This window comes from Cottoperca gobio, chromosome 9, assembly GCF_900634415.1.
Source record: "Cottoperca gobio chromosome 9, fCotGob3.1, whole genome shotgun sequence".
Lineage (NCBI taxonomy): Eukaryota > Metazoa > Chordata > Actinopteri > Perciformes > Bovichtidae > Cottoperca > Cottoperca gobio.
In genome coordinates this window covers 6,053,685-6,071,491 of record NC_041363.1, presented here as the reverse complement: position 1 = coordinate 6,071,491, position 17,807 = coordinate 6,053,685, and the positions used below count along the sequence as shown (strand labels likewise).

Below are 17,807 nucleotides of genomic sequence, written 5' to 3'. Positions count from 1 at the left end.
TGACTTGGCCAACGATGCTTCGATGTGTGAACAGGAAGAGTGATCAGCCAGAGATCAAACCACCATCCCTGCGATTAAGGGATGACCTATTCTACCTTCTAAGGAACAGCTGCCTCCATATATACAAATGCTTCCTCCTGTGTATGTGAATGTTCATTATGCATGGATGTTAAAGGGATTTAATAAGTATATGAGCAAGTATTTAGATCTGTATTGATCCCAAATTGGGAATTTCTTTGAATTATGTGTTATGTGTTATTATGAGGAGGAAGATGCAGTTAATGTGGAGAGTGACCTTTTTTCCTGAGAGAGAAGAGTGTGTTCATATTTGTATTTACTGTCTGTGGCCTCATAACTTCCATCCCCTTTTGCACATCTGGCATCAACATCTGTCGTTTTCCGCCAGGCAGAATTTCTGATGTTTCACATCTACTGAGACGGCTTTTTAACCTCAGTCACACCCAACACCAGACACATAGAGAGACAGGCTGACACAGATAAATGGGCTGCACACAATGAAACAAATTATAGCTTTGTATGGGGGTTGAGGGATTACCGACACAGGACTAACTCTTTTGCGCACACACATAAAAAAAGAGTGTTTCAGGATGTCTGTAGCTCTTCCAGGTCATATTTGGAGTGTGTTGATCCTGCTCTCATCTGTCACTGCATTAGTTATGTGCAGTTAAGTGCACTGTTCCGTCCTTTGTGCTTCAAATAACATGTAGACCTGTGATTAACAGTGAGGACGATGGTGTAGTCCGTGATTAATGTGGATTTAGACAGCTCAATAAGAATCTTGAGATTGTGAAGGTTTTCCCACTCAGTATGCGTTTGTGTAAATCCTCCATTGTACTTTAGATCGAGTCCAGACAATGTGATCTCTGTAGCTTTCTGTCACAGGGACACCCCATGAGCACACCTCAGCTGTCTGAGCAGCTGTTGCTGTGATGCCATCTGTGAACACACTCAGCCCCGGAGCTCCCAACAGGAGTGTGAGAAAACACATTGTCTCCAAAACACACACCACACACACACTAATGTGAGTCCTGCATGTACAGCGTTAGCCTAGATAGAGCAGACCGCTTCCTTCCAGGGTCCAGGGATTAATACTTCCTGTGCGACCCAGACAAGGTCTGGACAAAAATCTATTGAGCAAGGTTAGTGTTAGTGAGTGATGCCAGCTCCGTAATAACATGTGGACACTAAAGACACAGGGTTAGCCTCGGTAAGGTATTAGAGGCTGGAGCTCCTGACATGTGGCTCCTACACTATTCTTGTTCTGACTGAAATGAGTTCCACTTCCACGATAAAACATCTTCCAAAAACAGCCTTTTTTTGTTTTCATATTTACTATTCTATGGTATAATGAACATATTTACTCCTTTAAAGTTGCCATTTTCACATTGAAGAATATAAAATGTGCAATACTGAGCACAAATGGCTGAAATAGCCAAACACACTGCACTAAAACTCCACTAACATTGAGAAATGAGAAAATGGTGAGATTGCAAAAGTGACCACACAATGACGCTTGGTAATGTCTCTCTGTACAGTTTTATTTACATGATACTATTCTGTCGTAATGCTGGATAGCAAGATTATATGTAATACATAAATATCAACACAGTTTGTTGTTTTTTCATTTTTTGTACAAATTTGCATATAACTAAGAATCAGAAAGGAAAAACTCAAAACGGATACATACAGTTGTCTTTTAAATGAAAAACATCCTTACAGGGGAGAAAAACAGGGATTAACACAAGTCACAAACATACGTGGGTATCAATGTGTCAGGCAGCCATGAAAAACACACTTTTGCACAGGAATGTGCACATGCACGCGCACAAATACACACACACACACACACACACACACACTTCTCTACGGTGCTCTAAAGCAGACACACAGACCAATAGCTGTTAGACAGATGAGAAGTTAAATCTAATCTTGATATCTATTATTTTTCATAAATCTAGCTCTGGCATGCTCCTGTAGTTCTGTAAACATGTGCTGATAAACCGGGTAGCTCCACAGACAAAAGGGTTGGGGAACAGCAGACACACACACACACACACACACTCACTCACTCACTCACTGTGCTCACATGAATGTTCTGTTAGCGCATTTAAAAATAAAAATAAAATCATGGTTCACATACCCTAATTCCACAAATGCACTGAATACATGCGCTAACATCAGTACAATATCAATGGAAGAGAGAAAAAAAAGCTAATAAAAACATAACAGATAATTGTCCCAGCAAATAAAATGTCTGAAACCCTAGAAGGTGAGTGATGCCAAATATTTCTGAAACACTTATGCAGATGAAGAGTAACTCATGCATTTATCCCATTCATTCATGCCCCTACAACATAGTCCGTTAAATTCACCAACCAGGCCTGCCTTCCTCTCAGGCCACACATGGTACACACAGCCCTGCACCAGGCGTCAGCGATTACAGCATGAGCTCAGACCAGATGGGGAACTCCTTTACCCATTATGTCCATTGAAAAGGTTTAGCTTCAGTGAAACGTGGAGTCACTCGTTTGTCCCTGTCTAGCATGATACCTCCAGCCATAATGGAAAACAGCCTCATCACAATCAAACCGATCAAAGTCAACACAGACATGCTGATCAGAGGGTCACTGAGGCTGACTATCAAGAGGATCCATTGTTCTGCTGGGGTCGAAGCTGATGAAAAACAAAGTAAAAGGGAAGACAACAAAGCTTAACACAGCAGCTGTGAGGTAGGTAAAGCTAGGAAAGACAGAGACAAAGTAACAAAGCCCCTTGTGCATGGTGGGGGACAGTTGTACGGTTCTCCAAACGCTGACTGACTCCAGTACCAACGGAGCACAGAACAAGAAGATCAAAGGTTGAGGGACACAACTCGTGTGGACTGTTACTGTGTGGTCTGAATGCTTTGAAAGACCCACTAGTGTCTGACACATGGCAGGGTCTTAGTAAAATGGCTGTCTACGGTTTGGCACAAAATGGCGCCTGGTTTGGGTGAGAGGAGCACAGCCTATCCTGGACAGTTAGCCTGGGCTGCTCTTAATAAGACAATACATATTCTTAAAAAAAATACTTAGGACTTAACAGCGGCAAAGTCACACCACAGAAAATAGGATAAAACAAAACTAATGAATTAATCAAAAAAGGAGAAAAGTGATCATTCATGCATCTCCCTCAGACAGGATCTTTTCATTTCATTTTTTCCTCTTCTTTTTTCACCATCATTTTCTTGAGGCTGTAATTTTGTAAATCAAGTCCTTTCAATCCTCACTTAGCCACTCATGCCAGTGCTCATTTCAAAAAGGTTCACACTCATTCTCCAGTCTTTGTCAAAGGTGTTGTCATCGTTGCCGCCGCTGCTGGTAATTTGTAAAATCTATATTCTCTGGATCTTGTCCGCCACCACCACGGGGTTCTCTTTACGGATCTTGGCGGCCGCCTCGGCCTTGTAATCATAGGGACAATTGTGCTTGTCGGAGTACCGGTGGATGCCACAGAACAAGTTGCCACAGCGACAGTCGAACCCTGGAAGCACAAAGGTCAAGGGTCAAAGCTAGAACAGGAGAGGTGGTGAGAGAAAACGGTTTGTTTTTCTATCTGCGACCAATTATCACAATCTGAATCACTGACAGGAATAAAATGTTTTGCATTTCATGCACCCCCCCCCTTGCTCACCTGTAAGGCCCACCCTTTTGCGGCACATAAAGCACCTATTCTTCTTGGGTTTGGGGGTGTCTCCCTTGCCTTCTTCACTGCTGGAAGAAGCTACAGGAGAAGGACTAGAAGCAGCAGGCTGGTTTACAACTACATAAAAGAAAGACAACAGGGGGAAAACACTTATTAGTCATGCTACGTTTAATTTGCCATTATCTGATATCTTTAAATCAGCAAGAGCAGCAGATTAATGAGTTGTGTTCAAAGTTCTATAAGACATGCTGAAAGTGTGTACTTTATTCCCCAAATGACTAATTATTATGTTCCTTATCTCTGAAATTGCCCCCCCTTTGTTCTTGGCAGAAAATGCTACACTACTCTGAGAAAGCCTCAGGCTGGCAGCTTACAACCTGAGAATGCCCTCTGGTGTAGAGGTATTTTTAAACAGGTTTATTTTTAGGCCGCCTCTCTTTCTTGGAGGCTGCAAGTAAAACCAACAGTTGGGTTCAAGGGAAGCAGCGAAGCATCAAAAATAGACTGTGGCTACAGTGGTTCCAGTATTGGCCTCAAGAAATGTGTACGTGAGCGTTCAACTGTGCGCGTCTGTTCTTTGCCCGCGTTTCAAATGCCTGCTTGTTTATGTCTGCGAGCCTGTCTGTTACTACATGTGTGTTTATGTGCGTCTTACCAGGCTCTAGGGGTTCTGGCTTGTCTTCTCTCGAAATGCTCATCTCTGTCATTTGTTGAGTAACAGGAAGAGATCCTTGAGCAGTTCTGAAGGTTTGAAAGGAAAAAAAAGTGGGGTCAACAGGAGAAAATGAACGAGTTAGCCGGCTCACATTCACTAATTACAAACTACCTCGAACAATCACAGCCAATACTGACCTAGACATGTCTGGTGAAGAGGCAGGGGAGGCATCAACCTTGGCTAGACTGGCTTCTAGTCTCTGGATGGCTGAGACCTCTAAAGTAGGACTGCCTGCCGAGCCTGGGTGAGAACAGAGTGAACTCCATGAGACAAAACTCAGCAGGACACAATGGCATTTGAAAAGACTACAAAAGTGCAATCATAGGTGAATTAAAAGAAAAATGCTTTGTATACCAAGAAAACCCAAACATGTTTGTGAGATCTAATCTAATGATGTTGAAATAAAAACAAACTCATCTCATTTACTCCAGATAAATAATTTAAAATCTCTTTAGTCGACTTATTGAGCCAATTTCTCTTCTCAAAGCCGTATTCAGGATGATGTTTCTACTTTGTCATGTTTGAAAAACAGTGTTTGACCTTAGAAATGTCTAAAGGACTGAACACCCACCTAACCTTGAACACTGTAATGAAGAAAACAGCTGCCTTTCATTACACAAAGTGGAGGGGTGGGGTGGGGTGGGGAGAAATACACTGACTTGCCTCGAACTGGGTGCATTTCAAAACAATGTCTACACTCCCTTGAGTCGCTCCTTATCTCCATCTGTACATATATTTGTTTATATCACAAACTAAGGGCTTCTGCAATCAATTTAATTTGCAATTGTTTTCACTCTTTCTGAGACAGAGACAGAACTATCCATCTTTTGTATTTTTTTGTGAACCGACTTACCCATAGGGCTGAGGGGGCTCATGCGGTCGCTGCTCTGCTGCCGTGTCAGGTGATCCTTATAGCATACGGAGCACATGCCATTGGTTCTCGGGTTGCCAAAGAAACCACAGCCTGTGGCACAAAGCATGGGCACCTGGCTCTGGTTCGTCTCTTGGGCCATGTCTAACAGAATGAGAGAAACAGAGTGAGCATTAGACTGACGGATGCACAGAGAGAGCATCTTCCTGCTTTAACACAGCAATGTGTTACACATTTCCCAGTAAAGACACTGACATCTAACCAATCTGGTACCACAGAAACGTGTGTCAATAGAGCTCACGGATAACAGAAGTCATAATATGAAGACATGTCCGTCTCCTATGACTTGCCCTTTAGCCTGAACACAGTAATGAACGCTTCTCCACAGGAAGTCCAGAGAACAAACAACACTTGCTGCTGTTTTCGGGACAGCACCTTGGCAGAAGCTAGACTTTCCTCGCATCATCTCCTCCCCCACGAAAAAAGACAGTTCTGAGAAGAGTTGGGATGGCTTCCTAACATTTGACCCACCATCTGTCATTTTCATATCTGTATACAGCTTTAGGAAAATCTCATCATCATTTGTTCCCTGTCCCAATAGCTAATCATAGCCACAAAATTGGCACCACTGAGTTATTTCTTCATTACTAAAGGTTATTGTGTTATAAGTGTCAGCATCGTGTGTCATGATAATTCTTTGATGAATAATGACTTCAGAATTACTAACACTGCCTCACCAGTCCTTCAGATAGACACAAAGCTATGACTCACAAACAAAAACACAGCAGTTACAACGACATACTGTTCTTACCAGAAAGACACAAGATAGTGAATAAAGCGGAACAAAAGTAGATCGCCAATTACAGAAAGTAACCTTGTGAAACTTGCCACACAAGGCATTTCACAACCTCCCGAGTCCTCTCTCCCCACACATACGCCCATAAACAAGCGTGTATATTTGCGTAACCTGGCAAAGCGTGTAGCCCTATGACGTTGTCGCCCTGCTCAGCTGCAATTCTATACAATACAGCAGGAAGTTGTGTAATGGGAGGCTCTGCCTCTGAGGCAACAGATCAAAAACACCTTGATGAATGAACAAACAGACAGACAGGAAGGCCGAGATTAGCTGGGTAAAAGGCATCCTGTCTGCCACTCCTGCCCTGACTGTTTTACAAATAGCCTGATCGACTGGTACCAGACCTCTCCAGAAAAGAAAAACAACACTGTCAACAACTACACAGCAACAGAACCATATATCCTTTGTAAACAACCTTTGGCCCTGTCGTGCTGTAATATGGTTGCAACGTAATTTGCTTGCGCTGGTGTGACGCTTTTCTTTATTCTGGTCACGGACACAAACAGGACAGGCGAGCCTAATGTTCCAGGAGAGGCTGGCAGTTGTTTCAGAACGTCCTGTCAGTTCACTCGAGGTACCCTGGCCTCACCAACAGACTAACAAGCGCCATTCAATCTTGAGCTACCCCCTCCAACCCCTCCTCCGCTCTTTATCTATCCCTGCATGCTATCACTGGCGTGTCAACAAAGGGTTTCCTTGGAAAAGCCCACAAAGACCTTCTCTCCCTTTGAGTCACGTGTTCAACTGCTGACTTCTGAAAAACACCAGACAGGACTGAAGACTGAGCTAGAGGTTGTGTGTAACTCAAAAGGAATTTTTCTTTACATGTGATCATCAGTATCACTCCCTTTGAACCCAATACCAGTTTATTATGTTGACAGCTACACTTGAACTAGAGGATTTGAGCTACACATTGATACACCACATTCCTGGACAAGGTCTCTGAATGAAACCTGCTTCCCAAAAGGGAGGATATTAATTTAAACTGTGACTACGTCATATCTGATGATAAAACAAAGAACATGACAAGGACCGTAGCTGTGAACTGATTAACCAGGTCTGTTGACTTTCTGATACAAAAGGAACAATGGACAGTGTAGCTCAGCTGTCACGTTTGGACCCAGCTGTCAGACAAACAGCAGGCATGTTAACCTAACCTTTACCAAGACCTCTCACAAGCAAGAATACAGCAGGGGGTAAAAATCCCTCTCATGTTACCCACGTTTAAATACACCCAGCTTTCAACCTGACATTAATACACTGCATGCAAGTTTTAAATGTTTGATGATCAAATGAGATCCTTTAGGGAGAAAAGCACACATGACAGGCATGAACAATAACTGATTGTTGCTAATGTTGGAGTTTATCAACAAATGTAGTTACTCATTCATCCAACCTGGATAGCTAAATTACAGCTCATGAGAAAAACAAATACATATGTCTTGTTTCATCAGTAATGTGAAATGTTTTAAATGTGCCATTTACAATGTGTATTGTGAAATACTGAACATCCGACAGGGTAAGTCAGGGGGTTTCCAGCTCCAGGGCAGGTTACCAGTCTCAATCATTCACACCAACTTCCTTTCACAAAAAAAAATCCAAAAAAACTCCTAGCAATAAAATGTGAAAACTAGCCTGGCTTGAAATTGTGCCATTTCGGTCGCCAAGTGATTTTAACTCAACATATATGGGAAAATGTCTGGCAAACAAAAGGGGAAGACAGTGCTCCTGTATCAGACACAGGCTTAACGTTAGCTCATATTTCAGGCCCTGCTGGGCTGAAAACTACTGAGTCACACTGAAGGACAGAATAGAAAAAGCCCACTGTGTTTTGTTACACGCAGTAAATTATTCTCTTTAAAAACACACGCTGTTGTAAATAATCCTCAGATATCGACTGGAAGGCAACAGCACTGATGTTTGCTAAAATAACCCACAGTCTAGACAGTGTGGTCTCTGCTCCCTTTGTTTCTTCTTTCCTCCTTTGTCTGCAATCTCTCTGCTTCCTGTTTAGACATCATTTTGTAGCTCTTCCTTTCTCGCAGTATTTCTACCAATAACTATTTTCTACGTGTTTTCCCACGAAGCAACGTTAACAACCTTCGACTATTTAAATCACACTTAAGTACTTAGAAACGACTTGGTGGTTGCCACACAGCTCTCAACGCCGAGCAAAATCTCGTTTACTCCAAACTGCAACTGCAAACACTAGGCAAAGATGTCCTGGCAGTTCATTTAATATTTAAGTAAATGCTCTAAAGTACAGTTTAGAGCAACTCTCTCGCTCTACTTGCACATTCGGCTTATGAATTTTCTATTTCTAGATAGGAATTAGCTGGCTTTGGTTCCCCATCCCCCAGCTTTGGAGCAAATAGAAAAACAGATACAGCAACTAGCTAGCTCCCTCCCTTGTTTTCCCCCTGAACCAGACGGAGTCACGTTTGGGGGGCTTGTGATTACTTCCAGACAGAAGAGATGGTGGTGACAACTTCACAGAGCCAAATACAAAAAAAAAAAAAAAAATGTTGTTTACCATACAATACCATCACGCATACATACACCCCCCTGACCTTTCAATCCACCGTTAAAGGTCGCCGTGACCGAACATCAGTTTACTTTTTTAAAACCCCCCTCTTTTCGTTGTTTACCTCCACAAGATGAGCTCCCTTCAAAATTCATCCTTGTTAAGAAAAAAAAAACAATAATCCAAGATCATCACCTGCTAAAAATCGATGAAGTTTCTCGCGAGACGTCAGGAAAAGTAGCCGTTTGTTCTGGGCAGAAGAAAAAAGGTCGAATGTTTCACGTCCTGGTTTACGTCGTTCAACGGTTACTAGCTGTGTTTAAGTGGCGTTGTCCTTCGTGTCAGACAGGTTTAAGGTGGGTTTAATTCTCCCTTCCTCGCCCTCCTACCTCTCTCTCTCTCTCTCTCTCTCTCTTTCTCTCCCGTCTCTTCTAGATAGATGTTTGTTTCCTTCTTTAGTAAGAGGAGTGGCGGATGATGTCACGGGTAAAACAACGTGTCGCCATTGGCTGACCGCGGAGCCCACGAGCGCTATGTACAGTCAGTTTTGAGACACGGTGGGGGGGTGGTTGTGCGCATGCGCCCAGCCAGTGTTGCGTTATTACACATCTATTCGTCATCCTCCTACAAGGCCACGAATCTTTTATGTATTTATTGAGTAATCCACCAATATGAATGCATATATGAATAATGGTGCTGTCATGACGGAATAAAACATTAAAAAATATGATTAAGAGGATAATCCCACGGTAATGCCTCTTTGTAGTAGATTCTATATCTGTGACATGGCACTATTTGTTGTTAAAACAGACTCGCCCCCCCTGCCACCTAGTATGATTATGTATGTCAGAGGAATATTTATAACTAGAAAGATATACAAGCCTGTGTGTTATGGGAGAGGGTGGCACTCGGCTGCCCACCCTCCCTCCTGCATACAGGCACACAAACAAACAAACACACACTCTTGTTTTTTGACATTGAGAGTGTCAACATGTTTTCTGGGACAAGAGGTGGGGTTGGGTGATACCACAACATTTGGTTTCAAACTGATACCAAGTCATATCAGGGCCAGGACCACAGATATTGATACCGATACCAGTACCTTTTAATGATTAAAATTGGTTAATGAGCTATCATATATAGGCATACACTTATAGGCCAGTTCGGAATACATTTTCATTAGCTATATTCAATGATTTGTCAAACTTAAGGCATTTATTTTTACTATTTTAACGTTACTTTGAACTTTTAGATAAATATAAAAAATAACCTGTATTTGATCAGGTAATCTAAAATATGTTTTATGTGTGAATTAATGAGTTTTCATGTGCCCAGAGCGTGATCTACTCAAAGACAGATCATCCTATCGATGCTAATATAGATACAAAAGAAACCTGTATCTGAACAATACTTTGTATTCACCCACCCCTGAGGTCCCTCATCAACATATTGCATTAGGCCCTAGCAGGGGCATGCATAGAAATGTTGAGGGTTTGTTACTCTAATCCGTAAGAAAAAGGGTAACCCCCTCCCACCTCCTCCACCATGAATTTTAGACGACACCCCTGTCTACAGTAAGCGGTTTTCCCCCTTGCAAATGCAGATTTTACAAAAAGATTGCTTTGCGTCTCTTTGTTTGTTGTTGTTTTTGTTTTTGTATGGCTTTGTGTTGCCACATCTCTGTGTCCCGGGGGGGGGCATGCCTATCAAAAAGTAATAAAAGTGGATAATATGGTAATTTAATTTGCAATTATGTGCTACTCGTATTTATGCAACCACAACCATAACAGCAAAACTGAACACATAACCCTTTCCCCAAAACAAAATCTTAACCGTTAAACAGCTCTTAGAAAATACTGCCCAAGTGAGGCCTCAACTGGCCTCAATATCTTCACTTTGGAAACATGTTTGTCAATCCAAAGGTTTGTATTGGTCCTTAAAAATAAACATGTACAAGACCCACGTACACACGTACTGTGTGTGTAAACATGTCTCGTAGGAGGTTACATAAGATAAGGGTAGAACAGCACCAAGAGACGAGACAAGGACAGTTTCAGGATGTACTGTCAGATAATGATTGTGAAACATTTCATCAGTTTCAGTTGGCAAACAGGGTTGTAGCAATCACTGAAGAACTTGACGTCATGGCCTCAGTTTTGTTTCAGCGAATTAGTTTTTTTTAAATAATCTGAAAGGGCATTTACAGCTACGGTTTTACACACAAATAACACTTTCTTATGACTGAGTCCACATTTTTATTTTAGTATTGATAGTATAAAAACACAGGGATTTCACATTTCTCCACCAGAATAATATTCCTCTGGCATTGTGAGGAATCATTTGATATAGTATCAAGACATTTGTGTAGGGAGATACATTTAGAAGAATTTAACAGTTTAATTATTGTACAAGAAGTGGGGAAAGAAAATAGTTTCTGTGGAGATGGGATTAAACTTTGGATACTTTGGACTCTTGGCTTCGGTATTTCTAAAATCTTAGTTACAGCTCTGGTGATAAACGTATTTTGAGGGAAAATGTACCATATCATGATCATGATCTGATCAAATATTACTTTAGCCTGCTGTTTTTAACACCAACAACCACCAGAGGATATCATGAACTGGTTATGTTTTTGCGAAACATGTTCCTTACACTCCCTTGCAGTGTGTCATTGCTGTAAAGTTTGCCCTGCAGGTCCAACAAGTCCCAATGTGTTCCCACAACTTGTCAGTGAAACCTCACACACAACCCCAGGCACTACAGGCCAGGCTGAGCAGAAAACAAACACTCTGGGTAGGACCTTGTGGTGTTTGCGTGTGGGTGTGTGAGTTTGAGGAAACATACTGTTATCTATAAGAGAGTGGATTCGTGGAAACCCAGAAGAATAGTACAGTCTGGAAGCCATTGGCTAATGTCTTCTGTTTGCTCCAGTTCAAACCAGAATTCATGATGAAACTGGAAAAAGGTGTCGCCAAGTGAAAGTAAAAGTAGCTGCTGCTGCGGATCTTCCCCTAACTTTTTAAAGGGGAATACACACACACACACACACACACACACACACACACACACACACACACACACACACACAAAATAAATCAATCACATAAATATATTTTTACAGCACAAGTGTGCAATCTGTTTCCTTTCAAATATAACTTGTCATAAATCACCCTACTGTTTTTGTTAATATATTCTGTTTTGTAGTTGTGGAGGAAAGAAGTGTGTAAATGTATCTCTCTTCTCACAAACAGTAAGGGGGTTGAGGAGAACTGATAACTGATAACATTGATCAACAGCAATAATTTGATCAATTTCAGTCAGATAAACTCTGACAGATAAAAGCCATCTGGTGATTGTCTGAGTCACTATAACTGCAGCATGGCCAGTGGCAATCTGAGTAACACCTTCACACTTCATTTTCATTCATTCATTCAATAATCACATGATGTTAATGTCGTCTTCTGCTTTTCTTTCCAGGCTTTTCACACTCTCTTTGATGACAGTGAGTTCATTTGCACACACTTTACAACCAAGGTATCAGGGAGAGTACGGAAATCAGGCATAAGGAAGAAAAATGCAAAATGCAGAGAATAAAGTCGAAATGTTGAGAATTAGCTTGAAATGTAAAGATTACGGTTAACTTTCATTATAACTGCCAGTCAGTCATGAGAAAAAATAAATCTTACGCCCTAATACTCTTCTGTAGGGGAGGGTCCTCAAACATTGAGAGCAGTAATTGCTGTAATTAAATGATGGCAAAGGGTAAACTATTGAGAACCACTGAAAGGCAGCCATGGTTCAGATTTAAAGTCCTCCTCATGGGATTGTAAGGCGAGATAGAAAACTAATCATGTAGCATTTTTACACAAACCATGTAGTAGTATGGTTCACTTGTTGTAAGCTTTTCATATGTGAGTAAAGAAGGCACAGGGAGGGAGGGGGAAGGCAAGGGGGAAACCTGGTGTGTGTTTCACACTGAGGTCTTTGTGTGTGAGTGTTGTGTTAATGCAGGCCTGTACAAAGAAGCAGAAAAGAAGGAGCATGTGTATGTGAAGTGTATGTCTGTTGTGTGAAGGTTCGTGGGTTTCAGTGAGGGGAGGGAGCAGCTGAGGAGAGTGGGAGGTGTCGAGTATCATTACCCATCCCCCTCGCTGTCATAGCTTGGCTTCTATGTGTGTGTGTGTTTGTAGGTTTTGGTACCATTGCTGAGTGTGTGTGGGTGGTTAGGTGTAATGGGGGAGTGGTGGGACGATAATTATTTCCCACAACCATGACAGGCACATGTGAGGAGTTGAAAGTGACAATGTTGCCATGACAACAGATGCATATACAATCCGCAGCTATGCTTTTTGTTGAGCATTCAGGCCGTGCGTGTGTGTATGTGGGTGTGAGGATTACTTTTGTGAATCTGGAACAGCCTGTCTGTAGTTACTAGGCAGATATTGTCCCACCCGACACACACACACGCACACACACACACACACACACACACACACACACACACACACAAAGGCACAGCTTGCCTGTGTCTGGCGTCGGTGTGGTGAGACACTGTTGATAAAGGGGCTACTGGTGGAAATGGCAGCTTAACCATTTACATAAGCTGTGTGCGGGGCTTGATAAGCTCTGCACTGAGGCTGACTAAGACTATTGCTTCAAAAGTTGATCCCCCACCCTCCTCCATCCACATTCAACTTCATGTGCAGCCCCTCATTAAAGGGGCGACGATTTATGTATGCATGTATGTATGCGTGTGTGTGTGTGTGTGTGTGCGTGTGTGTGTGTGTGTGTGTGTGTGTGTTAACACAAGTAAAGAGAAACATTTCACAAACAGAGGGTGCCTGTCTGTATGATTCTGGGGAGACCAGGGGCAGCTTTGTTGTAAATCATTGCTACTTCCAGCTCCATTTACACGGCTGTTGCTGTAATTGTTGAGGAAACACTAGGTGAAAACACAAGGTTGAATACACAGGAGTCACATATCTGCAAAAGTGTCAAGAAGGTATTATGTATTCTGAAAGAAACTTAAAGGACATAAAGCAGATAGAGAGATAAATAGAGAGAGAAAAACAAAAATCGGATCAAATGAATGTGATCTGCTGAATCAGCACCTACTGACCATTCAGTCCCTCACTCGTGCTGCTACACAACTCCTCTACATCTCTCATGAATGTGTTTCTTGTTATTTCTGACCAGGGAGGAGTCCCCCCAAACTTTCCCAGCACACACACTCTTGTCTAATCCCTCTCCTTCTTCCTTTCTCCCCCCTTCTTTGCACACACAAACCTCACCGTACATGGGTATCTGGATGATTGTTGGAATAACACAGTGGGTGAAAATGTGTGGTGTGTGTGTGTGTGTCTGCAAGTGTGGTTCTTGTGGAAAGTTGCAGAAAGAATGCATGCAACTATGTGTGTATGTTGCTGTCTTATAATTGTCAGTTACATGTATATGCTGCTATTTGTGTTTGTGGGTTTGTCTTTAGCACCTGATATATGAGACTCTATGTAGGCTGCATGCCTGCGTGAGGTGAACAAATGTGAACCCTTAGATGTGAGTGCGTGTGTGTGAAAGAGAGTATGTGTGCGTGTGCAGCAGATGTCCTGTGCTTGGCTCTGTTCTCCAGACTGGCCGGTCTTTGTTGCTGCTCCCTCGTGCAGACGGGCTTGGCCACGTGCTTCTCTGTCTGCAAGAACAAGCCACGCCTCCGCCGCTGTAATCTGTCAATTGCAGCGGCCAAGTCCCGCCCCTAACAGCACCCAGAGTCTGACAGGGTCTGCCTCTTTGCTTGATGACGCTGTTTTACTCACGCATACGTACCATGCTCTCTTTCTCTCTCTCTCTCTCTCTCTCTCACACACTCACCCTTACACTGTCTATCTGTAACTGTGCCATGGACATGCTGCAACAAAATTGAGCAACACACTTCTGCTCTTCCTTCCATGTCAACCACCTATTTCTCTCGTTTCCTCTCCAGCTCCTGATAAGTTAACTTCTGAAATCTCCTTCCTGAAAAGTTTTATTTCTTCCTCTTCATCCATACTGGGCCAACAGTCAGCTCTCGTCCTGTAGAAACACCTCTATGGATGTTTAAAGGACTAGGATGAAATTCCAGCAATAGTCAAAGTAGGTATGTTTTTCTATAGACTCAAGGAAAAACAAGTATAACCTTTGCTCAAAAGCAACCAATCATCCCGACAGCATTCCAGCTTTGGATGTGTTGAAGTCTCTGTATGCAATGATTGTTTAATTTTGAATTCCTTTGGCAAAAATGTGTTTATAGCCTGAGCCACACCTGATTAACCTGCGCTCCCCTCTCAGCTCCCTTCTCTTTCTCTCTCTCTCTCTGACACAGAAACAGCCAAGTTTGGCCCTCGGGCCACAACTCCCTGCTGCTTTACGTTTAGTGTCAACATTTGTGGAGCTGAGGAGAATTTAATGCTATACAAAGTTCACGGGTTGTTATCGACAGAGAAACTCAGGCAGAATCAAGTCAAACAGCCTTTGTTTGTGCATTTGTACATTACTCTTACTGTACATAGGAAATAGGAGATAAAGGATTTTAAAAACACAACTTCAGTTGATCTTAATATGACCAGCAAAGAACTGTTAAATTGATGTTTTAAAACCTCCTCAGGTACAATGCCTCAGACCTCAGTAGACAGGTTTCCTCTGAGTCTGCTGTTTCTCTGGCCTCTCTGACCTGCATTAGGGGGGCAGGGCTCTTGGTGACAGACAGATCATCTGTTACAGAGCTACTGTTTGACTCATACAGACCCTTTGCAGAACTCACTAGCCTTTTACCACACCAACTGTGAGATGAATCACTGTCTAATGCCTGCACACTGACAGCTACACGTCTTTGAGTGTATCAGCAAACAAGAAAGAACAGCACAGACAATCTGTGCTGTATATGCACAACTACACACTACTAGGTACACTCATCAGGACAGACTGGAACAGAATGCAAACACATGGAGACACATATGAGTTTGATTAGATTGTATGGTCTATTTTTACTCTTAATAAAGAGAGTTAATTGAAACCACGAGGCATATAATCACTTCTTTGCACATTATGATTCCTATAATATAATCCCTATAATTCTCATGGATATACCTGGTTCTGAATCTATGTTCTGTAGAGTTTATAAACCCTAAGAAGACATTACTTTAAAAGCATTACACATGCTGGTTTGTATATATTACACAAGTGCAGACACTCAGCTTCACATAGTTTGACAGACAGGTGTGTAATATCGCATGTGCCCATAAGGCCTCATCATCTTTACACATACTACTCCTTAAAAGGTCTGTTCACCCAACTTTTAAAATAATAAAATCCCCTTATGGTATCTTGTCGAAAGATCAGTTTACAGTCTTTACTTCACCTCTCTGTCCACGAATCCCAACTAAGTTTAGCAAGAGGAAACTGATATACCTCCCACACTCCTTGCTCACATATCACGTGAGAGTTACACAAACATGCTTACATATCTGACTGTGACGCTTTGGGCTTTCACAAATACACATGATGAAAACAGGTCAGATAAAGATTTAATAAAAGAATTGTTACCAAGTTAGACGTGTGTCTTCTTACATATTCCTGTATAGAGCAACAGCGCCCTCTACAGGTGTATTGGATCGGTACTGACTCCATATTGTATTATATATATTCAGCATGTTTATGTTCAGTTCGCCTCATATTTAGGTCATGTCAGTATTTGAAGAGTATGGTCTAGACATGCTCTATATGAAATGTATTGAGAGATAACTTCTGTTATGATTTGGTGCTATATAAATAAAAAAATACTTGACTTGACTAAATTACTAGGGTGTCTAAGATCAATGTGTGGGAACAAAATAGCAAGAACTAACTGATACATATGTGAAAAACAGCCATCTGTACACTGATATAACACAATATCTAGCCCTTATTTTAAGAAGAAAAGCTAATTGTGGACCAGCTACTTGAGGTAAATGTGATTTTTGAATGTCACCCTAACAGCTGAGTCATGTGAACCCTAACAGCTGAATCATGCATTATGATACAATGAAAACAATCCCTCATGTCTTTTCACACACATACTCAGAAGTCCACACACATAAACACTCACAAAACACACACACAGCTGCATAAAGGCAGTCATAACTGCTTTGAATAATTGATCGCTAGTGAAATTGCGCCGCTCTAGAGTTTCCATGCTGTCATTGTCCCTGTTTCGGGTCGATGGGTGGCGAGGAAAAAGTAAACTTCCCATGCCAGTTACTCATCATGTACCAGCCCTTCAAAAAAAAACACACACACACACACACACACACACACACACACACACACACACACACACACACACACACACACACACACACACACACACACACACACACACACACACTCTTCATCCCCATGGCAGTGTGTGTGGGCTTGGATAATCAGCATCCCTCCCTGTGAAGATGCAGACGCAGAGGGACCACTGAAACCCTGCAGAAGCTCACACACGCACAGTCTGCTGGATGCTGGGCCGACTGTTTTAGGGGTTACAGGACCATGAGAGGAAGATGCCTCGAGACAGTCTGATCACCTCTGAGAATGACAGTAAGACCATCTTTATATTCCCATGACCAGATTTCTATTCTGTTTTTCACATATTCAATATTACGTTGGAGGACATTCATTCCTTTTGCCTGTGGTAGATTTACATAATCTGCTTTAAATTGTCTTCAGTTATGTCAACAAGTTCATTAGGATTTGAATGAAGTTTTGGATAAAAACATCCATATTTATTGAGTTTAATAGAGCCTTAAATTCATTAATATGTCAAATTAATACAGCTGTTTAAACTGGTTTTAATAATCAACAAAAGGCCTCAAACCAACCACCTCAAATGTATTTTCTCAGTCAGCTGCATATTTGGGAGTTGGCCTCTTGCCCTCTGGCCTCTCCCCGTCCTCGTGGGCGTAGCCGCCCCGTCTCCCTTCATTAGGCCATTGTTTGTCTCTTTTGTGCCCCTCTATTGCACACAGCCGTAATGACCCCGGTGCTGGCCACTCGGGTTACATTAAAGACACACATCAAAGGGCCGACTACATAAATATCAGCTCAATTTGTCAGCGGTCCTCTTTGTTTTCCTCTTTAT

General features: G+C 42.1%; 1 protein-coding gene across 2 annotated transcripts; it reads right to left on the bottom strand.

The window, feature by feature from the left end:
- Window positions 1-1,538: 1,538 nt before the first annotated feature.
- On the bottom strand, window positions 1,539-9,124 carry zfand5a (zinc finger, AN1-type domain 5a). Of its 2 annotated transcripts, none has more exons than XM_029439728.1 (6): window positions 8,796-9,124; window positions 5,274-5,435; window positions 4,558-4,660; window positions 4,361-4,446; window positions 3,694-3,822; window positions 1,539-3,543 (listed from the first exon to the last, which is right to left on the bottom strand). In XM_029439728.1, exons 1-6 carry the CDS (start codon window positions 8,824-8,826, stop codon window positions 3,395-3,397), a joined length of 660 nt encoding a protein of 219 aa, XP_029295588.1. In that variant the 5' UTR covers window positions 8,827-9,124; the 3' UTR covers window positions 1,539-3,394. The 2 variants fall into 2 exon arrangements, with proteins under 2 accessions (XP_029295588.1, XP_029295589.1); XM_029439729.1 differs by having other exon boundaries at window positions 8,867-9,124.
- Window positions 9,125-17,807: the final 8,683 nt, after the last annotated feature.

Bases quoted from the DNA above. Each gene is read 5' to 3' on its own strand.
- zfand5a (XM_029439728.1), bottom strand. From the start codon at position 8,826: ATGAATTTTGAAGGGAGCTCATCTTGTGGAG. The intron at 5,436-8,795 runs GTAAACAACGAA...TCATTCTGTTAG, and splicing joins AGGGAGCTCATCTTGTGGAG to ACATGGCCCAAGAGACGAAC. The intron at 4,661-5,273 runs GTAAGTCGGTTC...GTTCTCACCCAG, and splicing joins GAGCCCCCTCAGCCCTATGG to GCTCGGCAGGCAGTCCTACT.